General features: G+C 45.4%; 1 protein-coding gene across 1 annotated transcript in view; it reads right to left on the bottom strand.

The window, feature by feature from the left end:
• The window catches only part of CERS3 (ceramide synthase 3), a 95,917-nt gene that overhangs the window by 41,343 nt on the left and 27,899 nt on the right, over nt 1-26,675 (bottom strand). The window contains exons 2-10 of the mRNA XM_090028675.1: nt 21,302-21,484; nt 18,006-18,123; nt 16,192-16,310; nt 9,875-9,932; nt 8,796-8,846; nt 6,510-6,602; nt 5,669-5,797; nt 3,446-3,552; nt 2,168-2,324 (exon numbers count right to left, since the gene is read on the bottom strand). Coding sequence (XP_089884801.1) covers nt 2,168-2,324; nt 3,446-3,552; nt 5,669-5,797; nt 6,510-6,602; nt 8,796-8,846; nt 9,875-9,932; nt 16,192-16,310; nt 18,006-18,123; nt 21,302-21,483 — 1,014 coding nt within the window. The 5' untranslated portion in view covers nt 21,484. The remainder of the gene's footprint in view (nt 1-2,167; nt 2,325-3,445; nt 3,553-5,668; nt 5,798-6,509; nt 6,603-8,795; nt 8,847-9,874; nt 9,933-16,191; nt 16,311-18,005; nt 18,124-21,301; nt 21,485-26,675) is intronic.

Below are 26,675 nucleotides of genomic sequence, written 5' to 3'. Positions count from 1 at the left end.
CATTACACACTCATTCTCTGGCTCTGGAGCTGAAATATATTAGTAGCAGACTATATGTTATTGGTTTATCTGTCTTTCTCTCTCTCAAGGAAGGATATTGAAGTAGAGGTGCACTGGTATATTGGTTGCATATCGGATCTGCCCAGTAAAAGGAAAACTAACATTATTGGCACCTGACTTTTTTTTTGGCCAGTGGAGCTGATAATGTCATCAATAAATGCCAGGTGCACTGGTGACAGGGAGCTGCTCTCCACGTTGCCAGGCTGCATTCCTGTAAATCAACTATTGGATTGGTATTAGCCGATATGGCTCGTTAATAAATGGCCATTGGTATCAGCCAAGAAAATCTATGCACCCCTAATATTAAAAACTGCAAGTAGAGAAAGAGGAAATGTCTGAGGAAACAGCAGAACTTGTTTCCCATCATGAGCAGTTCAACTGTTATGATTATGTTCTTTGTCACTAGCTTTCTTATCTCTCGATGTCACCTTTAAGTATTTGATTCATTAAATCACAAAAAATTAGGGTTGGAAGGGCCCTCAGGAGGTCATCCAGTCCAACCTCCTGCTCAAAGCGGGACCATCCCCAAAGCCAAGGCTTTGTCTAGCCACGTGGTAAAAACCTCCAAGGACAGACATTCCACCACCTCTCTGGGTAACCTGTTCCAGTGCTTTACTACCCACCTTGTGAGAGTTTGTCCTAATACCTAACCAACTCCCCTTGTTGCAACTTGAGACCATTGCTTCTTGCACTGTCATCTGCTACCACTGAATGCAGTCTGGCTCCGTCCTCTGTGGGACCCACCTTCAGGTAGTTGAAGACTGCTATTAAATCCTCAGTCTTCCTTGCCAGACTGAATAAGCCCCGGTCCCTCAGCCTCTCCTCAGAAGTCATGTGCCCCAGCCCCCAAACTATTTTTTTTTTGCCCTTTGCTGGACTCCAATTTGTCCACATCCTTTCTGTAGTGGAGAGCCCAACACTGAACACAATACTCCAGATGTGGCCTCACCTGTGCTGAAGGGGAAACTAACAGCAAACCGGGCTGCATTAGTAGGAGTGTTGCCCAAAGATCAACAGAATTGATTAGTTTTCTCTGCAACAAGGGCACTGTTTGCTCATATTCAGCTTATTGTCCACTGTATCCCCAGGTCCTTTTCTGCAGAGCTGCTGCTTAGCCAGTTGGCTTTCAGCCAATACCAGTGCATGAGATTGCTTTGTCCTAAGTGCATAACTGTGTACTTGTCCTTACCAAACTTCGTGAGATTTGTTTTGGTCCAATCCTCCAGTTTGTTGAGGTATCTCCGAATGCTAGCACTTACCTCTACTCCTCCCAGCTTGGTGTCATCTGCAAACTTCCTGAGGGTGCATGCCATCCCGTCTTCCAGATTGTTAATGAAGATATCGAACAAAACCTGCCCTAGGACCAACCACTGGGGCACTCCACTTGACACCAGCTGCCAACTAGACATTAAGCCAGATTTGAACCTGATGACACTACCAGTTTTCTATTCACCTTACAGTCCATTCATCCAGCCTGTATTTCCTCAGCTTGCTTGCAAGAATGTTATGGGAGACTGTATCAAAGCCTTACTGAAGTCAAAGTATATAACATCCCGTGCTCTCCTTGCATCCACAAAGCCAGTCATTTTGTCATAGAAGGCAATCAGGTTGGTCAGGAATAACTGCCCTTACTGAGTCCAGGCTGACTGGTCCTAATCACCTTCTTTCCCATTCCTCACCTTTCCTCTCAGTCTTTCCAGTACCAGCCCACTCCACTTTGTAGGCCAAGTGACAATTGTTTCCTAGGTGTCCAATATTCACTAAACTGCACTGTAAGGTCCAATATTGACTAAGCTGTGCTAAGGTGCAGCTTAATTGCCATTATTACAGTGTAATAAGCCACTAGTTTCCCCAAGAACGCAGAACTGGATGATCCCAAATTCTTATTAAAATCTGGCCATAATATTACAGTGAAAGCTTGAGGGTGCCCAGGACAATTGAAAACCTTCAGGTTTTTGGTGGGTTTTCTTCTTTTCATTTTTGGTACCAAACAAGTGTGGCCCTAAGAGTTCAAGGAAAATGTAAAGATCAAAGTGTAAATTTGTCAAAGATACAGTGCAGTTTTTGGATTTTCACACATGTTTTGGCATATACCAAAATTGCTTACCCCTACGAAAATGAATTTTTTCAATACGTCGAGAATTAAGTTGCCCCAGTAAAGATGTAGGCCCTGCAGGGCCAGTAGCTGTCCATTGATGAGGAAATATGCTAGGACTGGAGTTGTGGAGTAATAAAGGGGCAGAATGATTGTACCACGCAGGATCCTGAAAAACAAATAGCATTGCTATGAAAGAGGAACCCACTCCAAGTACCAGCTGTACTATTTATAATTTTTCATTCTAAGTCAAGTTAGCTAAATCACCTGGCTATTTCCTGAACATAGACAAAAAAACCTCTGAAGAGACTAGGAATTTCATCAACAGATCTCAGCTCTACTGAAATATGCATCTTGCTATTAAAAGACAGTTTAGAAGCCAAGGAATTTTAGCTTTGAATGAAAATGGTCTGAAAAGGTTTAGAAATGTTCTATTATTTCCGTATGTGGGGTTTTGTATAGTAGGGTTGTTATAGCCTCATGCCAAAAGCTCGTCTAAAAATCTTTCCTAACTACAGGCATACCTTGTTTTATTGTGCTTCGCTTTATTGCGCTTCGCAGATATTGCGTTTTTTACAAATTGAAGGTTTGTGGCAACCCTGCGTCGAGCAAGTCTATGAGTGCCATTTTCCAACAGCATTTGCTCACTTCGCATTTTTTAGCAATAAAGTATTTTTTAATTAAGGTATGTACATTTTTTTTTTAGACATAATGCTATTGCACACTTAATAGACTACAGTATAGTGTAAACATAACTTTTATATGCACTGGGAAACCAAAAAATTTGTGTGACTTGCTTTATTGCGATACTCGCTTTATTGCGGTGGTCTGGAACCTAACCCGCAATATCTCTGAGGTATGCCTGTATACAATTGGTCCAAACAAGAGATATCACCAAAATGCCCAAGTGACAGCAACCCCACCTTATTCTGACACACTAGCTTTTCAGCAGAAAATACATACTTCTAAATAATATTACATTTAAATTATTGTAACATCTTTAAGTAACTCTAGGTCATCACTCAGATGGTCATTATTTCAGATTTAATTGGGTGTAATTTTAAAGAGTGGATTTACTTGAAGCTAAAAAATTATGATTTAAACAACAAAAACCAATCACTATTTTTATCCTACCAAATCTCTAGATGGCTAAGCATCATACTGTAGTAATAGTTGGCTCCTGAATCCATACAACAGAGGGTTCCTTCCAATTTTTCATTCAAACTTCAACCAACTTTTTGGTGGAAAGAGAACGACCTGAGAAGTGCAACTAAAACAAGTATCACTTACCAAAGGGGGAAAAGGATGATTCGTGTGATAAAAAACATCACAGAAAAGATGAGGAAGAGGACATTGCAGGTTTTCTCCCACCGGGCATAATTAAACATTTTGGCTGCCTAAATTGAAAACAAAAATCAACCCCACATATAAAACAAATCTCAAGCTTTTGAAATAGTTCCTCTTTACATTCTCATAAGTGTGGCTGACATCTAGATTAGAGATAAGTCCCCCTCCCCGCTCTGGACAAACATACCTACCATTTTAATATCATTTAAATAAAATAGGAACAAAATATTATCTGTGTCTATGTAGCTCCTTTCATCTTAAAGAAAGGAATTTGTGTCAAAGACCTAAAAAACAACTCTCTGATTAGGAAACAAAGTTAGTGGTTCACAATGTAGTCCAAGAATTCGTTTCCTTAGACTTGCAACAGGTTCAAAGAGGCTACAGAGAAAGATAACAGAAGAGCTGTGGGCCCTGCCTTCACAATCCAGCTATGGGCATGAGAAAAAAGTAAGACGAGGTAAGCTAAGATGTGAACCTGTGATAACGGCCTCTGTGCACACATTTACCCTGGGGGAAATGCAAGCTTGTCCCACTTTCCTTAAGGGATAAACTACCTTGCACTTACCACAACAGAAGAGTGTGCATCCTGGCAGTTACTGCAGAGGAATTGTGCTATTTGTTTCTATTCTAGGTTATCTCGTGGTAACTTGTCTGTATGCTCATGCTCTCAGGATCATCCTGAAGTTATTCATAATTAGCCAGCATTTGGCATGGCTGCACCAGTGCTGCCCCCTCAGAGGCAAAGGGAAGGCAGCTAATGTAATCCACAGAGAACAGGTCTCCATTACCCTTTCGTGTTTTTAGCCCTGGAAATCCCTGGCTCAGTCTTTGCAGGGGTGGCCAGTGCAGTGGTCATCAACTGCAGCCCTCTCCGGTTGTGACTAAACTCTATACGGCCTTTGTACATGCTACAAAATTGGCCTTCAAAGCGGCTTAAATGCCCTTTTGCACCACTTTAATGGCATTGCTGTTTACACTGTCAGCAGTGTATTGCACGTTAAATGACTTTGGGATGTAGCAAAATAAAACACCTCCGAGGTGCTTCAGTTTGCTACCTTACAGCTGCGGAGGGAAGCACTGTGCCCCATGCAGCTCATGGGCTGCGCAGGCAGCCCATGCAGGCAGCCCGTGCAGGCAGGCTCCACTGAAGGGGGAAAAAAGCAATGAGCCTGATTTTTTTTTTCTCTCCCCGCAGCCTGCCTGCCTGAGTTGTACAGGGGCCCAGTGCTTTCTTCCACGGCTGCAGGGGGGGGCAGGTGCCCGAGGGTGGGTGCTGCCCCTGATGCAGAAGGAAGTACCAGCCCCCCTGCAGCTCAGGGATCATTCGGTCTGCCGGCAGCTTGCCCTCCCCACCCCACCACTGGAGAGGCAGGTAAAGATTGGGTCTGACCCTTGTGTACACACCACAGGGGTTTACTACAGTTTAATTCTTCCTAAATTGAAGCGGTGTTTTAAAAAAAACCCACTGCTTCAATTTAGGGAGAATTAAACCGAAGTAAACCCCCATGGCATGTACAAGCAGCCGTAGACTGCTCATTCTCTACACTCAAGAAACAACGCTGATAGAGCGGCATCAGCTGTTAACCACTCCGGACTGAATCATGACTGAGCCCATCATGGACAAGGCTTCGAATGCTGCATTCAAATCTCAGTCACGACGGCATAAACCCAGAGAGTCCACGGAGGTAAGACCCACTTTGCATGCGACTGTGCTCTACGAGAAGCTTCCTCTTGTACAACATGCTCAGCAGGGCACGCCACATGGACAGGGCTTTAAGGTTCAGCCTTCCTCAGCTGCAAATGCTGAAAAAGCAAAAAAAGTCTGGACCTATGCTCTTGCATGCCAAGCCAGACTAAAGCTCTTGCAATTTGCTTCTCACTTCAAAACTGCCCACAAAAAAAAAAGCAAATGCTAAGCAAGGGACACGCTGAATTTCTAGTTCCAGGTTCATACTGCAGAACTTCTCTTCTCACCCACTTTCATATGTCTAAACAATTCCCTGACAAGATGTCAGATGAGATGATGCCTAGTCTATGAATTTATGAAAACAGGTCTCCTCTAGAGTCTGATAGAAAGGGAATCTGCAGAGATGACAGCAAAGATTTCTAAAAAACCCGTTACTGAATACAACCTGGGCAATGCGCAATAAGTGTTTGCAGACTTACCTCGAGCCAGAAGTCTGCAATATCATGTATGATCAACACCAGCGTCCCAATACGAAGGTAATTGGCACACCATGAGAAGCCCATCAAACCAATGGCAGCCAGATGGTGAATGACATGGGCTATAAAATCCTATTAATCAAATGAAGACGTGTGACTTAGGAGCAAAACAACAACAACAACAGCCACCCCTCTCCTGTCAAAACAGACATTTAAAAAAAAGAAAGCAGAGCTGTGGCTGCAAGGCTGGAGGTCACACCTGGAGTCTGTGGGCCTATAATGGACTTGCTTTGCGAGTGCAAGCAATGGAGTGATGCTGCCCTCTCGTGGCTGACCCATGGAGAGATGGTAGGGCCAGGCATTAGCAGCTACGGGAGATTTTCTAGAGCTCGAGGAGCAGTTTTGAAGCAGAAGGACCAAGATTCTGATTTCAGACCATATGTGCACAATTTATATTATTATATCTCTACTTCCATAAGCAGGGGTTTAATATAAGGGAGAGAGATGCTTCTTGCTATAAACACCCATAAAGAAACAGGTGCGAGAGCCTAGCTATGGTGCATACAGAGTATTATAGAGATGAGATTTATTCCAAGCTGTACATGCAGATTATTGTGGTTATACCCCCCCACACACGTACACACCATCATCATTGGAGCGGAGGAAGTGGATGGGGCAAGCCCATCAACTGCTTGCTATTTTCAATAAATAGTTTCCAACTTGAAGGATTAAGCTCTGACTACTTTAGCACCCAACTGCTTGCCAGTACAGTGTTTTTCCTTGATTGAAGGTACTGAAATCCTAAAAGAACCAGAGATTATAGCTCACAATCATAAATACTTGCCTTCCTTTTGTTGTCCATACCAAGGGTACACAACAGTGAACAGTAAAAACTTATTTCAACCATATAGTACCAATACTGGGATGGCAGCAAGGACTACAAAGAAGAAAATAACCATTATTATTCTAGAACACACAGCAAAAGGTAAGTGGCAAAGTAAAATGACTCTAGTTCTTAAACTACTACTGCCAGCTGAGGCTGCTCTGCCCCGGCTCAACATGCTGCGGTCCCGGGCACACGTTAAAGCAGTATGCCCAGGAGCAATAAACTCTGGCATGAACTGCACTGGAGTTTATTGCTGTGTGTTAATTGCATGTGTAGATGCGCCTCTTCATTTGCAAAGGTCACCAGCATTTTCTCACAAACCTATGGAAATAAATGAAGTCTGCTATTTTTATTAACATTTCGGTGCAGCCATGAACTTGATAACTGAATCTTAAGCAGCTTAATTTATAGTAAAATCTTAGGCATGCAGCCAAAAGGTGAAACAAACCCCAAAAGGGCTGGGGAGAGGTTAATGGGAACCTAAACACCCAGTTGTTCCTGAGATTGCTCCTGCTTGGATCACCTTGTCTGCATGCTTACCTGAAGACATTTCAAGGCCCCTTTAAAAAGGGACTGAAAATGCTCAGATGGGAGAATCCCAATTAAGGATAGAGCTTAGCTGTAAGCAATGGGTAGGCTTTGGCCTTCTCTCCTCTTCGAAAAAGGCCCAGGGAAGTAGGCCAGTAGGTGATAACACTGCCAGAAATTAAAAGCCTGAAGGCTTGTCCAGGAGGGACTAGTAACAGTAGCCAGAAGTAGGCAGCAGATACCATAGCTGAGGCTTTAATTTTATTTATTTATTTATTTTAGTTTACTGGAAAGGGATTGTTATTGCGGGAACCCAAAAGAAACCCAGAGTCTTTTTTCTCCAAAAGGAGAGAGAAACTGGAGAGAAGTTCATACATGGTGATCAGGAAAAGTTATGGGCAGGATGGTATTTGCCTGGGACTTTATTCCTACACATGTTGGAATCCTGTAGATAACTGGCATTGTGAAAGGGGTAGGATGGGAGTAGGGCTGTGCAAAGCTTCAGGTGCCAATTTGACTCAGAGGAGATTCGGACCAGTTCAGTGGCCGAATCTCTGAATCTGAATAGAATCAGGGGACCAATTAAAAGGTCCAAATCGATTCAAAGCTCTTCGAACCGATTCGGAAAAGATTTGGAGAGCTTCAGTGATTCGGGCAGTCCCCGCCTGTTGCAGCAGGGAGCTGGACCTGGACTCCTGCTGGTAAGTAGGGGGCAGGGGAGGGGACCATGGGGGACCCCTGCCAGGCCCCATCTCCTGCCTGCTCCCCCAGCCCCCCTCCTGAACCCCCACCCGCTCCCCCAGCCTCCCCCATAGCTGCCCCATCCGGCACCAACTCCTGGCACTTTAAAAAAAAGCCCCCACTCACGAGGTGCTGCCAGGCAGGGGGGTAATCCCCCCCGCCCCACACTGCATGGAGGGCTGTTACAAGCTCCCTGACCCCCACCTGCTCTCCTAGCCCCCCATGGCTGCCCTATTCATCCCAGCTCCTGGTCCTTTAAGAAAAAAACAAAAACACCCCCTCCCTCAACTTCTGCAGTGGCCTCATGGCTTCTAGGGGCAATGAGGGGCAGCAGGAATCGCCCCCTGCCCCCGCTCCGCATCAACTGGTGAGTTTTTTTGTTGTTTTTTTTTTAAAGGGCAGAGCTGGGGCAGGCGGGGGGACTGGAAGAACAGGGAGGAAATTAGGGGGCTCATGGCAGAGCCCCCCATAGAGCACAGGGCAGTGGGGGGCAGCAGGGATCACTGGCCCTCCCCCCCTGCGCTACCTGGTGAGTCGGGGCTTTTTTTCCCAAAGTGCCAGGAGCTGGGGCAGGTGGGGCAGCCATTGCTGGGGCTAGGAAAGCAAGCGGGGGATGGGCCTGGGCAATTTGGAGATTCGGCAGCAGCTGACTCTCTGAATCAGATTCAGCCAAATCGATTTGGGACAGGGATTCGAATCACCGAATCAAGTCGCTGTCCCCTGAATCCGCTGAATCCGAAGTGAATACTAGCCACTTCACACAGGCCTAGATGGAAGGCAACTTGCTGGGAGGTCTGAATTGCAGAATAAGCTGCCCAAAGCAGAGCTCTGAGCAGCATTTGGCTGAGTGCTAGAGTCTGTAACACAATGTTTCTGTCTGGCCTTCTCCGGAAGGGCGTACTGGAGAAGGAGATACTTCTGCAGACTATTTCTTCCATGGTAAGTAGCAAGAATACTAAGTTGATCAGCGATTACCTGATATGGGTAGTTGACCCACGTTTGCCAGATGTCATAAAACCAAGGTTTCTGGGGAAAAGAACCAGACAAAAAATGAACAACTGAGCACTAGTTTGTGTCCTCAGCTTAAAAGCCCCTATATTGTAAAAAACGATGCTACAGGGTGAAACAGGTTTTTCGACTGCAGTCTTACACTACATTTCTTCCATAACAACCCTCCCCCTAAAGCGATCCTATCTCTCAGGTTTAATGAGCTACTCATGGTGTGTTGGCAACATCTTGGGACACCTAAACATTTCACTTTTCCATATCAATCAAAGTTTTTGGGTGTAGTCTTTCCATTACTGCAGTTGCTCAAAGTGCACTGCTATGATGATTCAAGCTTTTTTTGTACCTGGTAAACATTTTCAGTCTCAGGGTTCAGCCTGATGAAAGGTGCCAATAGCGTTCATTCGGAGCAAGAGAACAGATTTGACTGCATCTATGTTCATCAGTCTTTCCTCTTCATTCTGAACACCAACCGGGTGTTTCAGTAGTTACAAGGGAAAAATCCTTCACTCCACAGAATATTACTCCACATATTGCTGGGATGTTGGAAGCTGGAAGTAACCAGGCCAATCACGCAAAAATAGTGAACTGCTTTAGGATTATATTGCAGTCACACAAATTTTGCTATAAAGCCTCCAGATTTTTTATTAGGAAAAACAGTCTCACATGATATATTCCTTTATGGGTACAAATTAGAAAAGCAGCTTGTAATTGGGTAACATTTTTACAATTTTCATATGTTGATGTTGCCTGACAAACAAGTTCTGAAAAACTTTGTATCTTTACATATATTCAGCATTTCCAACAATGTATTGAGAAAAAAAAATCTCAAATTTAAAACAAAATCTGGATGAGCACAGTAAACTGTCATTTAGATTACAGCACTGTAAATTATCTGTATCCAAGACTAGCTGAAGTCAATAAGAGTCTTTCCATGGACTTTAAAAGCTTTTGAAAAAGGCCTTTATTTTGTATGTAAGCAAACAAAACAATTTTAAAAAAATGCATTAGAACAGAAAATATCCCCCAAATAAATAAATTAAACTTACATCATATAGAAATATAAATCCAGCAATGGATGATGAGAGATAAAACATAAATCGCCAGCTACAAAATTGAAATGAAATAAGAACAAACAGTTATTCTGCATTTGCAATTGTCATCATTAAATACAATTGTGGCAGCGAATACAGCCTGCACATAAATATACAAAGTTATCCTTATCCTTTACTCTGTGGGTATCTATTAGCTACTGTCTGCATATTTTAATAATCATTTAATATGCAAATTTTGATAGTTAGGTAGCAGACAAGTCATTAACCAAAGCACAGGGTTTTACATAATCTCTAAATTATTATAGGATAGACATTTCTCAGTTGTGATTATCTACAGCATTCTCTCTCATCTGACTGGCTCACTCCAGGACAACGTTGGCAAAATGAATATACGTAGTAAATAGCCATTCAGTGTCCAATTTACACATGCACACTATAGGTTGGTAGGATCACCTATTAATAAAGCTGCCCAACATGTTCCATTGCACAGATTTTTTTACACTGTAAATCTGAAGCTCTGGCCAGGTTTGCCAGTATTTGGCTGAGATGTGATGTCAGGTCTGGTGGCAGTTGTGTGGTACTTACTAGTGGCTGCAAAACAAATTTCACAAAAAATTAGGGAGGAGGCAGTGGTTTTGGTTTACTGATCTAAAGTTTCAAAATAAAGCTTATTATATGGATGGAAAAACATTAAACAGTGCCCACAGACAAATAGTGCCCAACCTTTCTGCTCTCCCATACCCCAGGCCAGATGGGCAGTGCCAGGTCCATCTGCATGCTGGATCTGGACAGCGGTCCTGATCTGGTGTGTAAAGTGAGTGATCAAGCTAGGGCTTGATCTGGCCACGTGGGGCCCGGAAATTTGGCAGCGGTGGGGAGGGTAGCAACTGCTCCCCCTTGCCATCAAATTTCCCGAGCCATGGCCAGATGCAATGGCTTCATGGGCTAAATTTGGCCTGTGGGCCTGGGGGTTGAGCACCTCTACCATAAGCCACTATGAACTGAAGCCATGTTGCTGCTTAGCAATCAATATGAAGACATGAAATGCAGCCAGCCCAGTAGTGTTGTAACATCTCATGAGCTGTGGGAGATAGCATCTTGGGACCGGGTGGGGCACAAGACTGAATTTAAAAATGTTCCTGCTCCCATTTCACAAGATGCTGGAAACACTGCACATACTCCTAGACCTTTTTCTACAGGCCCTGGCCCAATCCAGCACTCGCCTCTTCCTAGAGCAATTATTGCTGGCAACCAGAAAACATCTGATTTTCAGTTATCAAGATGTTCCTTGTTTACAAGGTGTTATGTGAGGAGGTTCGAAAAGAGCTGGAGAATAACCAGAAAGTAAATGTTGACTTGCTGAGAAAGGCGAGATGAGAATCCTGAAAGCTGCCTTTACTAGAGCGGGTACGTAGAGAACTGTGGTCTTTGCTAACACTAATTGACACGAATTAATACCCGAGATGATGACCACTGTAACTTGTCTTGACAAAGGAAACTCCACCGCACTGCACTGTTCTGCTCTAGCTCAAGGCCATTGGAAAAATAGAAGGTGTTCAGGCCTTACCCAGCATTTTAAAATGGCGGAAAAATGGGGAGGAGAGAAGAGGAGAAGCTAAATGGACCAGTCTGAATAGTCTGCAGCAGAAGCTGAGAAAGCAATGCTAGAAGTGCTGGGAACACCCCAGTAGCAATAGGCAATCTGAGCTCTTCATCGAAAACAGATCTTACGATGACAGGCTGAGAGCCATGGGGCTCTTAGCCTGGAAAAGCGCAGGCTCAGGGGTGATCTGATGGCCACCTATAAGTTTATCAGGGGTGACCACCAGGATCTGGGGGAACGGTTGTTCACCAGAGCGCCCCAAGGGATGACGAGGTCGAACGGTCACAAACTCCTGCAAGACCGTTTCAGGCTGGACATAAGGAAGAATTTCTTTACTGTCCGAGCCCCCAAGGTCTGGAACAGTCTGCCAGCGGAGGTGGTTCAAGCACCTACATTGAACACCTTCAAGAGTAAATTGGATGCTTATCTTGCTGGGATCCTATGACCCCAGCTGACTTCCTGCCCCTGGGGCAGGGGGCTAGACTCGATGATCTCCCGAGGTCCCTTCCAGCCCTAATGTCTATGAAATCTATGAAATCTATGAAATCCCACCACAGCATCTTTCAGCAAATGATACAAGTGCTCATTAACTTTTACAAACAAAGTTTTGCAGCTTTGTGATGGAGTTGCTACTGTCACCAACCAACTGGAGTGAGCCCAGCAACAAAAAAGGATCAGGGGTCTAGGAAATGTGATTTATGAGGAAAAACTGAAAGAACAGAGATTATTTAGTCTGCAGAAAAGATGGAGAAGTGATTTGATAACAGTCTTCAAGTACATAAAGGGTGGTTATAAGGAGGTGGCAATAAATTAATTTTCTCTGGCCGTGTGGGACAAGAAATAGCAGTCCTGAATTGCAACAAGGGAGATTTACTGAGAAAGATCTTCCTTATATCCAATCTATGAGCGTGGTTACGCTCTGAAACAGTTTAGAGAGACTGTGGGATCTACGCCCTTGGAAGTTAAGAGCAGATTAGACAAAGACTTGGACGGGATGGTTTAGATAGGGACAAGCCCACCTGCAGCAGGGGACTGGATTGGATAGCCTCTTGAAGAGCCTTCCAGCCCTATTTCCCCTGCAGACAGGTAACATTTAAGCAGCACTGAAACAAACTGAATGAGTTAGAGTGAGGACTAGAACTAAACAGCATGTGTAGACGAAACAAGGGGCATGTGTGAACGACACTTTAAAGCGGGCTAAATGCTTTGGCACCACTTTAATGATGCCGGTGTTTGCACGCCTCGGCAGTGTATTGCACATCAATTCCAGCTGCTGTAGGAAATTCAGTGGCATCATGTGCCTTAAAATGACTCCTCCGAGGACTTTTAGTTTGCTGCCCCTACAGCTGCGGAGCGAAGCACCGGGCTCTGTGCAGCTCCATGGCTCTGCAGGAAGCCCATGGAGGCAGTCTGGTAGCAGCCTGGGAAAGCCGCTCCGCCCAAGAAAAGCGGCGAGCCTGATCTTGCTTCCGCATCCTGGAGCCTGCCTGCATGCCCGAGCTGTGTGGGGGCCCGGTGCTTCCCTCCGCAGTTGTGGTGCCGCCCAGGACCGCCCGAGCCAGATGCCTGTGGGCGAGTGCCACCAGGGAGGGGGCACTGCTGCTGCAGAGGGAAGCACCAGCCCCTGCCCCCGCAGCCCAGGGACAGCTCCACCCGCTGGCAGCTTGCCTTCCCCTCCCCACCAGAGAGGCGGGTAAATCAGTGGGGGGGGTGCACGACACAGGTGTTTAATCAGCCCTAAATTGAAGCAGTGTTTTTTCAAAAACCCACCGCTACAATTTAGGGCCCGTTTCATCTACGCTTGCCCCATGACAGACTCCCCAGGCACTAACCATTAGACATGAGGGAAGCCATGACTGCACTGGATGATCAGACTCTAGGACCTGACGCTGTGCTGGTAGTGTACTCTCTGGTAAAACTCAATGGCATTGCCCTGGCTTTACACCTATACAAGTGAGAGGAGAATAAGGACTGTTATGTTTTCAGTGGCCTCATTAAACATGTGGTAAGATCACAGCTGTGCAGCTAGGCATGGTCAGTTTGGCAAAGGGTTCGCATATATTTCCTCTTCTGTCCCATCCCATTTTCATACCATCTCCTCGGGCTTGGTCCTGCAAGGTGTTGAGGGCCCAGTACTTGACCTTGTGAAGCACATAGTCACGTGAAGTAGGCCCACTGGAATTACACCTACGCTTTAAGTTAAGCATGTGCTTAAGTGCTTTCTGCTATCAGGACGAGAACATACAGCACCTTGCAAGATCAAACCAAGAGATTACGTTTATGCACATATTGGCTTCAAACGGGAGTGTGTATGTGTGCAGGGCTGCAGAATCAAGGCTTTAGTCTGTAGTCCGCTGAGTTTCACTGTGAATTTGGATTTCACCAAAAACACAAAACTCGTCCAAATTCAAACTTTGTTTGAGTCGCATTTCAATCTGCTCTGAACCCAGCAACCTGAGAGAGAGAGGGGCCAGCCACAGCTTCAGGAACCTGTTCCATGCAGCTGATGCTAACAATAGAGGACAGCAGCTTTCCCACACAACTTAGCAAATGGATTTTAATCAGACCAGGAAGTTTTATGCAAAGGATTTTTAATGTTGCCTAAGAGCAGTAATACCTTATGTATGGTTTAGACTTGGCTCAGCCAAATTTCCCCATAAATATGCTGATGGAGATTTCAGACTTTTAAAACATGTCAATGCTTGGAACCTCGCCTATAAAAAGGGCACAATGATGTTCCCAGTTTGCTGCCTTGGGAACGTGATTCAATTAAAGTTTGTTGGCAAGCAGCACCACAAAAGGCAAGTAGCTGCAGAGGACACAGATCTAACATTGCTCACCTCCAGCACTGTCATCAAAGCTGTCAGACAAGTTTTAAGTTTAGAAGAATCTCCCTGGTGCTTAAGTAAAAGCACCATTCGAAAGTCTTGACCTTGCTTGTAAAATTAGGCATCTGATACCAAAACCCATGTCAGAGACTTAAAATGTACATGACAGGTTTGCCAAAGCATTTTGCTCCTCACAGTTATCCTTGTGGAGTATTTAATTTGTATTTTAACCAGTAGAGGCCAGCTATGCCTCTCCTGCTGGATGCATGCCCATGGAATCAAGCACATCAGCAGCCCTGTTTTGGCCTCATATTTATATGCACTGGAAATACATTACGATAGAATAATTTGTACAGGCTCCTGTCCTGTAGTTATGTTTTAAACTATGTTAGTCCCATGCTTCTAATAAGAGATAAATAACCTTCCCAAAGCTTCATATTCACATCCCGGTCCTACATCAAGAGTGATAAGTCTGCTGAGAAAGTAGTCCATCAATAGCATCATATTGTTCTCTTGCGTCTCCCTGCCCCTCCCTATCTGTCACTTCAGACTTACTTACATTCTTGTTTTCCATTTAAATTGCCTTGCCTCTTGCAGACAGAAACTAATTGTGTTGTTCTGTGTCTGTACAATGCCCAGCACGATGGGATCCTGCTCCATGGCAAGAAATTCTAGATGTTATAATATTACAAAAATGTATAAAGTCCATTATTGTTTCCGCTGCTTGTTTACAATTCCTAAACCCAGAAAGGGTTTTTAAGATGGCAGAACAAATACACACAGGAACAAGTAACAACAAGGCATTTGCTTTCTGAACACATCTTTGTAAACAAAAATATTAGATCATCCCATCTGGAAACAAATGAACAGAAGACCTCCACTTGCTCCCAAGCCACAAAAAAGTATTAGGAAAGCAACCCTTTTGTTTATTTTGTATTACATATTATGTAGCGATACATTATTTATAAAACACTTCAGTAAAGATTTAGTAACAAGACTGCTTTCCATTTAGTTGACCAATTTTAAATTAATTAAAATAGACAGGATTATTATACCTGAATTCATGACCATCCTTCTCAGAGTTTGAATGCTTGAATGTAAATATATGCATATATTGATCATGCAAGTATATATTAAAGGCACGTCATTTAGATGATTTAACTACATGGGAAGAGGCCAAAACATAATGTGACTTGTAACTACAAGGGGAAAAAGTTTCATCCCACACACCACAGAACACAGGAACTACAGCATTTTAAGACATTTCTCAAAAGTATCAAATGCTCCATATGATATCATGCTATCAGTTGCTAATGTGCCAAAACAACACTAAATCCTCCATGTCATCCCAGTGAATCCAGTGATGCCTGACGAGGAAACTTTGGGGCTTTATATAACACTTGCACAATGCTAATTATGATGTTGCTGTAAGTTGTTCACTAAATTGCCACAAAGTATGCCAACTTAGACACCGCTGGACAATCCTGGAGTGACACAAAATAAAAGGCATGGTGATTTCTTACGTTCTGTCAACAAACGGGCATGCGACCTGAAGTCACCTCACATCTCCATTTGTAAAAGATGGAGAATAATGTCTGTTTTCCTTTTATTTTTATTTTTTAAGAGTACACTGAGGTGGAGATGTGAAAACTATCGTAGCTCTTGCCAAAGATCTCCACAAACTGCTCAGATCATGTTTTGGAAACACATTAGGGATTTAAGGTGGTCAATTTGTCACAGCTTAAAGAAGGCAAGAAGCACTAAGCACCTGCCTTTTGAAAAAGTGGATCCCTTAAAGGAGAGTCTCCAGTTGTGCTCAGAAGCATCAGTCACTTTTGAAATATGTGGCCCCACAAGAACCAAAAGTTTTCCCTCCTTACCAGGACTCCTTAAATTTTTGCAGCGTCACTGGGATTTCAAGATTTCGCCGTCTCTTGAACCACTTTTGTACCAGGTGAACTGTCCAATTACACTTTTTGGCCAGGCACAGCATCTCTGACTGCAAGAGGAGAGGAGTGAGTCAGCAATCAGGAGCAACATGAACATCAGATACCGGCTCCTTGACTTAGCGTGCTACAGAACAACTTCCTGAAATAAGCTGTGCTGGCAAGAAAAAAAAATAAAGCAATCCGTCTACAGGCACCAACTTGTATGCTTAATTCTCGAAGAAAACATTTATCATTCACAGAGGCTGCTCCTCATTTATTCAACGTAAAAAAAGAATGCAAGGGTTTCGCTTCAAGGATTTGCTGTACAATTAAATATATTGATGTAAAATGATGCAAGGGTGAAATTGTGCTATTATCTTCGTGGTGGTTTCTGAAGACTCTTGACATTATCGTTCGTTTTTCAACTCTGCAGCATTTACTGCTGACAAGAAAGAGTTGAGTTGCTGTGGTACCATGTAAACCACTCCCTGCCATTCTGGGAGACACAGAGGGGATGTCCACACAGCAGCCCCACTCACCCCCCCTTGTTCTCATGCAGCAAACCCAGAAGTGTGACATGCAACAGAAAAGCAATAAAGAGTGGGTAAGCACAGCATACTTGAGAGCTGCCCATGCCACTAGGACCAGGGGTATAATGGAGATGTACCCAAAGCAGCTTTAGCTAACAAGAGTTTATTATACCCTTTTATAAAGTGAGGGGAGCCAGCCTTGTGGGTAACGCTTTGGCATGGATATCACGAGATCCGAGTTCTATTGGAGAGCTGGACCAAACTGTGGCGTGGTAAGGGGCATCTCACTTGATATCTCCATATGTACACAGAAGGAAAAGCAACAGAGAAATAAGGACACTTACAGAAGAGAGAAATCCATACAGATGAATATGCCTATCTTTACTGATAGCAGGCCAAAGATAAATGAACTTGTGGCAGAATCAGGAATAGAAAAAAAAGAAAGAAAAACAAATCAGACACCCCAATTAATAGTCTTTGGCTTCAACTCAGGGCCAGTTTTGGGGGTGAACCATCAGGACAAGCGCTCTGGACCGCAGAAGCTTCAGTTAGTGCAATGTGTGTGGGAGGAGAGAGTAGCCCACAGTGTATCCTTGGTTTGGGAGACTCAGAACTTTATTGAACTTAACTTTAAACTAGGAGAGACGTCTTGCTTTTAGGCAACAACCCAGTGACTGTGGAGCTGTTTACCATTAGCGGTGAGGAGAGCAAGCATTTCCCTCACTGCAGACCATCTCCCCCACCATTAGAAAGATTCATTTTCTGAGTTTGCAAATCTTGGCCTGTTTTCTCTTGTTCCTGTTCAAAAGCCAACAGATTTTTTTTTTGGTTCCCTGCACAGCCCATGATTACATATGTAATAATATAATCAACTGGAAGGTTTCCAGCTTAATGTTTTTTATATTAGTCCTTTAAAAACACAGTATAAGATTTCTTTTAACCAACAGATGTCCATTGGTGTTTTCTTCAACTACAGTGTCTTAAAGATTGAGCACTGATATTCACTGGAAAGAACACCGGCAACCTGACCTAGAATGTCACGCCAAGAAATTAAATTTGTATTTTGAATATCATATACCCTGTCAGCCTGGTAGCAAAATAACTCAAAGTGTATTCAATCATTTGTCCATCTCCTGGAACCCATCCCATGTCATCATCGTGGAGAGCAGACTGAAACACTGAGTTGGGACTTTACAAATCCCCCCAAACCCCAGTAAAAAGAAATGGGATCCTTACTTGGGATGGACGTCTTGTGCAGCTTCGGAAATAAGCCTCTAAAACAGAGTTGGGCTGAGGCTTCACCTGTCTTACATTCTTTATATCTAAAGCTTTGGCTAGTGGCAGGGCAATGTATCTGAAAAGACACAGCAGAAAAAACACACGGTGATGACACATAGTCAACTTGTCCTTGGGGATGCTGGGAATTCCATCAGCAACATTTTGACCTGTTACAGAAAACATGAAATACTTCTGTGCCATTTGCAGGAGAGCTGCCTTAGTTACAAATAATGGCCACCCAGCTCAGGAAGGAATAGTCGGCATGTTGTTGCTTGCACAAAAGCTAAATATATGGTTTTGTCATTATAACATACACCAGAAATGCTGGATTTTGCAAAGGAACGTTCTGAACTTTTCCACCCTGTCATATTTCAGAGGCAGGTTGGGCTGGGCATGGCATGGGGAGAGGGAATAATTGTGAGACGTGAATACAGAAGAGCCCTCACCACACCAGCTCAAAGTGCAGGGGAGTAACTGGGAAGCACTGCTTACCTAGGCCAGGGACAGGAAGGGGAACGTTGATACTCTCCCATAACCACCTCGGAGTGACAGCCAACGAAGAACACTGCATGCAAGGAAGTTCCCCAGCAGCCACTGAGTTGACGGGAAAATGGCAAAGCACGGGAAAATGGCACAAACGGGGTTGGCAGGTGGGGCTATCTGCTTGCACCTATGGCATACGCTGCCAACACTCAGCTAGGTTACTTCAATTATTTTGAAAGGAGATGCCTCATACCTACCCAGGTGCCTTGCATGTCATCATAAAAAGGGCTTATTATTTAGAAAAAAGTAGCCAGTCCTTTCTATTGAAACTCAGATACATAACATGACAGCTGTCCTGTGTGGCTAATTAAGCACGTGCACCATTTCATAACAGCACTGCAGCGAGGCACAGTTGGGCAAGGGTTTGCCCAGGAAAATAGGAGATGCAGTGAGTGGTTATAAACATCAGATCCAAATTATTTTTGATTTGGAACAAGGACGATCTTATCTAGGACTTTCTTAACTTTGTCCAGCTTACAACATACCCAATATCCCCTTCTGCCCTGAAATAATTATCAAAACATGCTATGAGCATATTTTTTAAAGAAACTAAAAAAGTCAAGCAAAAATAAATAACAACACTAAAATGCCTAAAATGTCCCCTAGACAGAGCCAAATGCAATCTGGCCTGTAGGACACCAGCTGCAGCAACAATTTCAGCCTTCAGAGCCAGATTTAAGAAAACAGCATCATAACGAGATCTGTGCAAAATGTTCACGTGGTGTTTTGAGACGCCTCCAGCAGCCCCAGGTTCTCTAATGTTTTGCACACATGGGATACATCAACCTCACACAAATGACAAAGGCTCAGGGAGATGTCCCTGAGGGAAGGGAGCGGTGGGTTGAGAAAGCAAACCCCTCTGCCAGTCCACCAGAAACATGAAAAACACTGGAATTTTTTGGGGTCTGTTTGTTCAATGTGAGAGGAAGCTGCAAGTTTTAGGAAACCATCAAACACCAAAAATGACAGGAACCAAGGGCAGTAGGACCCAGGGGAAGCCCTGGCAGGCTCCCACAACAGCAGGGCCTGCCGGGCCCCTCCCCACCAGCCGCTTGGCTGTCCCAGTGGCACTGTAAGGGGGAAGGGGAGAAAGGGCAGGGAAGCAGCCTGGGGAAAAGCAGCCCAGGGAAGAGCTGAGCGCCGGCGAGGGTGTGTGTGGGGGGCGGAAGTGGCCCCTCGCCTACCCTGTGGCCGGTGCCCCACTTGCAGCCCATCTGGGGTTGCCTGTACCTGCTCCAGACAGCCCCTCGTGGGCTGCAAGCAGCTACAGCAAGGAGCGCTGGCCACAGGCTTTTCCTCACCCTCTGTGCTCAGCTTTTCCCCGTGCTCCTTCCCAATGTGGAGGAAAGTGCCCTGTGGTCAGTGTCCTGTGGCCTCCCCCGCCCTGTGGCCAACGCTCCCTGCTTCAGCCACTCGCAGCCCACGCGGGGCTCTCTGAAGCAGGCACAGGCAGCCCCAGGCGGGCTGGGAGTGGCACTGGGCACGGGGTGAGGAGGAGCCCATTCCCTCCCCCCCCCCCCACACACACTCAGCACCACCTTGTAACCTGCCCCCACTGCCAGCCTGGGCCCTGCGCAGCTCTGGGCTTGCCCACCGGGACTGTGCATGGCAACAGCAGCTGCAGCCCCCCTGCTTGCCACGCTGGGCAGGGTTTGCTACTGCCGCTTGTGAGCTGCCAAGCTCATGCTCTGGGCAGGCAGCAGCAGCCAACACTGCCTGGTGGGGGGGGCCACAGCTGCTGCTGCTAACGGGCGAGCCCAGAGCTGGGTTACAGGCTGGTGCTGAGCATGGGGAACAGTGGCCCCTTGCTTGCCCCGTGGCCAGCTCCCTGCGCTGTAGCGGTTTGCAGACCTCCTGGGGCTGCCTGTGCCTTCTCCAAACAGCCTCACGTGGGCTGCAAGTGCCTGCAGCAGGGAGTGCCGGCCATGGGGTGGGTGAGCAGCCGCTCCTCCCCTGTGCTCAGCACCAGCTTCTTCCCTGCCAGCAAGCAGGGGGTCAAAGCTGTGCACTGTCCCCCACCTGTACCACAGGGCTGGGGGGCACTGGGAGTGAGCAGGTGCAGGAGCCAGCAGGAGCATGGGGCCCGCACTAGTGTCCCGGGGCCAGCACCAGTGTGACCCAGAGCACAGCATCAGGAATACAGGGTCCTGGCCGGCAGGGCTCTATGAAGCTTGGCCAGCTCCCCCCTCTCCCTGCTGGTGCAGCCCAGCCCGGCTCCACAGACCCTTGCCACCCTGCATCCTGATTTGGGCCCCACTGGTGCTGGCCCTGGGACATTGGTCCCAAGATGGTGACCAGGGGTCAGGGCACCTGTCAAGGGGCGGGGTACCCATCAAGGGGTGGGGCTACCCATGCCACCCTCAACAGCCTGCCAAAACTGGGTATGCAGCCCTCTGCCCAAAATAATTGCCCACCCCTGACCTACAGGGATCCCTCCCTCGTAAATTGGTCTGTCCATGGAAATGTAGCAGAGCAGGGTAGGTGCTCTAGATTTCACTAGTGACTATATCCCTATGTATTCATTCCACTAGTATCACCTCCTATGTTACCTGAACTATCCCACTCTGGCATCTGATCAGCTAATCTATCATTATGAAATCATTTACATGTGTGTCTAGACACATTGTAGCTTGCTAATAGCCTGAAAGTTGAGGGGAGGAAACAAAAATAAAATTACATACATACAGTTTCATAGTTGTTAGGGCTCTTACTTTTCAGTGAAGAATCGGATAATCAGCAAAACAAGTGTGATGGGTATACAAGCATATAACTGATGTGGCTTTGGAAAGGTGTAGCCATCACGGTCTTCAAAATCTGCCCATGTGACATTGGCAGGCATCCAGATGGTTTCCCACCAGAACCAGCTCTTGAGTGTCTTGAATATATATGCCATGCTAAGCAGGAAGAAAGATAACTATAAATTATTCCAGAACACTGCAAAACACCCTTTATATTAATAGCACATAGTATATGAAATATTTTTTTTAGAGTATCTTGTTAGTGGTTAAAAAAATAAAGTGATAAAAGGCCAGCTCTGAGTATTACTCAGTGTAGTTCCACTGGCTTCAGTGGCTACATCCTGATTTACAGTGATGGAGACTTGGCCCTCTTCATGTGCCAGAGGCAGCGGTAATTGCTTGTTCAAGGTAGGCACAGGAAAAACTTCACTCAAGTCTCAGTCTCTTCCCAGATCCAGATGTTTAGGCTTTTGGAAGGCAGAGATAGAAGATGACATTTGGGTAAGACGAGACTCCATGAATAAGAATGTAGGACTAGACTGGACTGAACCTTGGGGCACTGTTGCACAGGTCACTTAGCATGTTTTTAGATCACATTACCATGCCATATTAACATTTTCTGCGTAGAAAGTGTTCTAGGTAGGTACTGCTTACTACAATCTCTAAGCACAACATGAGACATGGTGTGAAACCTCCATGTAGTGTAACGCCTGGAGCTGACTATCAGCTGATTGTCAGTCCTATCACTGGCACTGCACCAGAGCTGATTGCTAGTCCCAGACATAGTTCAAGACCCCAGGGCAGTGCGGGGGTTGGAACTGACTACCAGCAAGCTGTGCTGGTATTATCCCCATGGAGCAGTCAGATAACAACATACTACAATTGGCAAATATTATCCCCCTGAAAAGTCCTCATTTTGCTACAGTATGATTGCACTTTGCACATTTTACTGGTTGAATTTCTGACACTTATGTTTTAAGTGTAGTTAACACAGCCTAAGTTTAACATGCGACATGGCCCTTAGGCTGGGGCTGGTATTTTTTGGCCCCTTCTATTAACTTTTTAAAATAGCCCTTGGGGGAGAACTCTTGCTGACTTCCCATTTTTATGACTTGTTTCACTAGTTTATAGTCATGATGAACCGAATGTCTCGTACAGAATACACCCAATGGACTTGATCATATGTGGAATACTGTCCATCTAAAACTAACTACAAGGGAAAAAAGGATGAAAGTGAGCATAGGGTAACCCATTGTTGGGGCACTATTGTTTTGGTGTCAAATTGGTCATGCTCTGAAGGTTAGCATTAAAAGACTTGGTGCTCATTCTGAAAATGGTACCAATAAAGCTCATCGTACAGAGCCTCACGGATAGAACTGCGAGGGAACAGCAATGACTGCGTCACAGGAGACTGGGTTTTTGAAATTTCATTCTGTTCCCAATTGGGAGACAAATATTAACATTTGGAATTTCCCATAAAAAGGGGAGGATCAGCTCAAACAATATGCTTCACTTTGATAAAAAACTCAAATATTTTGTTTCCAATACTTTAGTTATATATTCCGCATCTATAAAGTTTTGTCATATGAAATGAACTTATGAAATGAGAAATTAAAAAAAAAAAACGAAAGCTCAAACGTGTCAAAAACACGAAACAAATCACTTTATGTTTCACCATGACATTTCATTTTAAGTAGACATATTCTACTTAAGTAGTCAGGGATACCTGTCTGAAATGTACTGAATCAGCTTATTCTGATGGAAAACATTTCCACTTGAAAAGTTGACCAACTCCACCCATGAAGCATAGACATTCCTGCTCATGGGGACAACCTTCAGTGGTAAGTGCATGCAAGACAGAGTACTAATAATTAACCACCTTATTTGCATGCTGAGAATTGCATATTGCTGCATCTCTCAGACTCACCATTCTCTCCCATTCCCAACCCCTGTTTACCCAATACAGGTGCTGAGAAAGGATAAGAAAATTCATTTCATGCAGCACAAAGGATGACCCCTAATGTTTCATAGTTTCATAGTTTCTAGGGTCGGAAGGGACCTGAGCAGATCATTTAGTCCGACCCCCTGCCATGGCAGGAAAGAGTGCTGGGGTCAAATGACCCCAGCAAGATGTGCATCTAACCTCCTCTTAAATACCCCCAGGGCAGGAGCCAGCACCACTTCTCTTGGAAGTTGGGTCCAGACCCTAGCTGCCCTGACCGTGAAGTCGCGCCTCCTGATGTCTAACCTAAACCTACCCTCTGCCAGCTTGTGACCGTTATTCCTGGTCACTCCTGGCGGTGCTCGGGGGAACAGGGACTTCCCCAGTGCCTGCTGATCCCCCCTGACTAGTTTATAACAGGCCACCAGACCCCCCCTCAGCCTTCTCTTGTGGAGGCTGAACAGGTTCAGGTCCCGTAGCCTCTCCTTATAGGGCCTGCCCTGCTGCCCCCCGATCATACGAGTGGCCTCCTCTGGACCCTCTCCATGCTGTCCACGTCCCTCCTGAAGTGCGGCGCCCAGAACTGGACGCGGTACTCCAGCTGCGGCCTGACCAGTGCTGCATAGAGGGGGAGGATCACCTCCCTGGACCTGCTTGAGGTGCATCGTGGATGCATGACAAGGTGCGGTTGGCCTTCCTGACTGCCTCCCCACACTGCCGGCCCATGTTCATCTTGGAGTCAGTGATGACCCCCAGATCCCTTTCCGCCTCCATGCTGACAAGAGGGGAGTTCCCTAACCTGTAGGTATGGTGCCGGTTGTTCCTCCCCAGGTGCATCACCTTGCACTTGTCTGTGTTGAAACCCATCCTATTCTCATCTGCCCACCCTTGTAACTTGTCTAGGTCTGATTGTAGCCTGTTGCATCCTTCCAGTGTGCCCACATTCCCCCACATCTTAGTGTTTCAGTTTTGTTTGCAACTCGCTCTGGATTCTTACCCATGTCCTGCTGGACTGTATCCCAGGGCAGGCACCCCGGGGGGACCAGCTCCAAGTGGAGCACCCAGGTCCATCCACATCTCCTTCACTAAGCCCAGGCTGACATGAGCATGTCCTGGATTCTCACCTCCCCTTCGCAGCTTACCCACTCAGACTTTTCAGGTTTAGACCTCAGTCCATTTCCTATGCATTTACATAGCAGTTGGGATTGAAACATTCATAATTTAGCCATTTAATTTTTTTTAATGCCAAAAAGGTACAATAAAAATCCACCAAATGGATTGTCTGTGCGTGTGTGTATTTAAGAAAGTGCATAAATAAATACATAAAATCACCATTGTTCTTGAGCAGAGACCTCAGATGCCAAGTTTAAGCCTAAAGCAATTTTTTACTGCTGAATTATAAACTCCTGGAAGTAGGGATTTATAATGGGACAGCTAACAGCCCTTTAACTACAGCTAGCAGGCGCCATGATAATGAAGTACGGCTTTAAAAACATGACATTTTGGGTCAGACAAAGGCTTACAGACATCCAGCCCTACAAGACCATGACAGGAGACTCTATTATATAGTCATTTTTCCCCCCCACTTTTTTTTTCTTTTTTTTTTTAAACCACCCTGTGAATTGCAAACCCATTAGAAGCTGTAACAGTTTACCATGCACAATAGAAAAAAAAAGTCTGTTGTAACACAATGGAAGAAAACCACTCGAGGTCAACCGTGGTGCAATGCAGCATTGTTAAATCTAAACCCAGCATACTGAAATATTAGAAATGGCCACAGCAGACTCTTCTATTAGATCTTTGGGATTTTAAACAACTCATCCTTCCAGTGCTGCTTGCTAATACTAGTGCTACCACAGTATTATTATCGACTTGACCTCTCTAGATCCCAGCAATTCATCCCTTTTCAACAAGCACTTAAGCACGTGCTTACATGCTCTGCTAAATTAGGATCTAGGGGACTGACACAAAGCCCACATTTCAATACAGACACCAAGCATCAGCAGCAAAGCACAATCATAAACAAAGAAATGTTAGGCTGGAAAAGGACCGGGATCTCAAACCTCCTGCACTGAACCAGGACCATGCATACCTAGTGTCTAACCCAGGGGCAATCAATTATTTCAGGCAGAGGGCCACTTACTGAGTTTTGGCAAGCCATCAAGGGCCGCATGACAGGCAGCCATGGGCAGATATATATTCATTTTCTACATTTTTTTTAGGGGCCCTGCAGGCCAGATAGAATGGCTTGGTGGGTCACATGCAGCCCATGGGCTGCATTTTGCCCACCTCTGGTCTAACCTGCTCTTAAATACCACCAGTGATGGGGATTTTGCAACCTCCCTATATAGGTCATCTCACTCTTAAATTCCTGGAGTTGGAAAGATGTTCCTAATATCTAACCTAGGTCTTCTTTGCTGTTGCAATTTAAACTGATTTCATCTTGTCTGCTGTCAGCTGGAGAACAAGCAATCCTCCTTATAATAACCTTCTGTAGGCTGGAGGATGGCTTTTGCCTCTTACCTCAGACTTCTTGGTCTAGGTTAAGCAAACCCAACTGCTCTAGAAGGGGGTTTCTAGAGCATGGAGAAAGAGGATCCCTTGAGAAAGGATCTCTCCCAATCAGACTGCATGCAGATGTGAGCTCATTAAGAAGGAGGACTGTTCTGGCCACCTGGGTAGGCATGGTAAATGGCTTCCTGAGACACGTCTAGCTGTGAGTACATCCCCATTTGGTAGACTAAGACTGAACTGACAGAGGGCAAGTCTCCTTAGCCACCCCCCCAATCCTGACGCCATGACTGGCAAAATAAGTTTTGCTCACCTGATTCGGCTTGGGGATATCAGGAACCAGCAATCTGATAGATGGTTGAGGAGTAGCCCCACATGGCCGAGACATGCTGAGGGTTGGCATGTTTCAGCCTTTGGGGCCATTCTCTAGCCAGCTGCACTGCTTAATTGTGAAAACAATGGACAGGGCTTGTTCTGCTGGGAGCAGTCCTAGGGTTAGTGGGAAGTCACGTAGACTGTCTAGAGAGACTGAACTCTCCTCCCAGTCCAGGTCAGATTTTAGGTGTTTTGCCACAACAATGTCATGGCAAACTTGCTCCGCAGTGCTTACACCACATGCGGTTTGCAGGAGAGAAGTCACTTTCCAGGGCTGGCATGGTTTACAGGCACCAACCTCAAAACATGTACCACCACCACTCCTTTCAAGCAACTTCGGCCATCCAGATTTTTTTAATCCCATAACGTTACAGGTCAGTGGTTCCTAAATGTTTTGGGCCAACAGACCACTGGCAACCCTCAATGTTTTTAAGCCACGAGCCGTTAGCATGAAACTTATAATTGGAAGGGCAACCTATGGATCTGCTGTGGACTATTTCCCAGTCTCATGGTCCACCA

The sequence above is a fragment of the Crocodylus siamensis genome, chromosome 15 (assembly GCF_052110815.1).
Source record: "Crocodylus siamensis isolate JL-2025a chromosome 15, ASM5211081v1, whole genome shotgun sequence".
NCBI lineage: Eukaryota > Metazoa > Chordata > Crocodylia > Crocodylidae > Crocodylus > Crocodylus siamensis.
The sequence above is the reverse complement of the archived record's forward strand: the minus strand, read 5'-3'. Positions and strand labels throughout refer to the sequence as shown.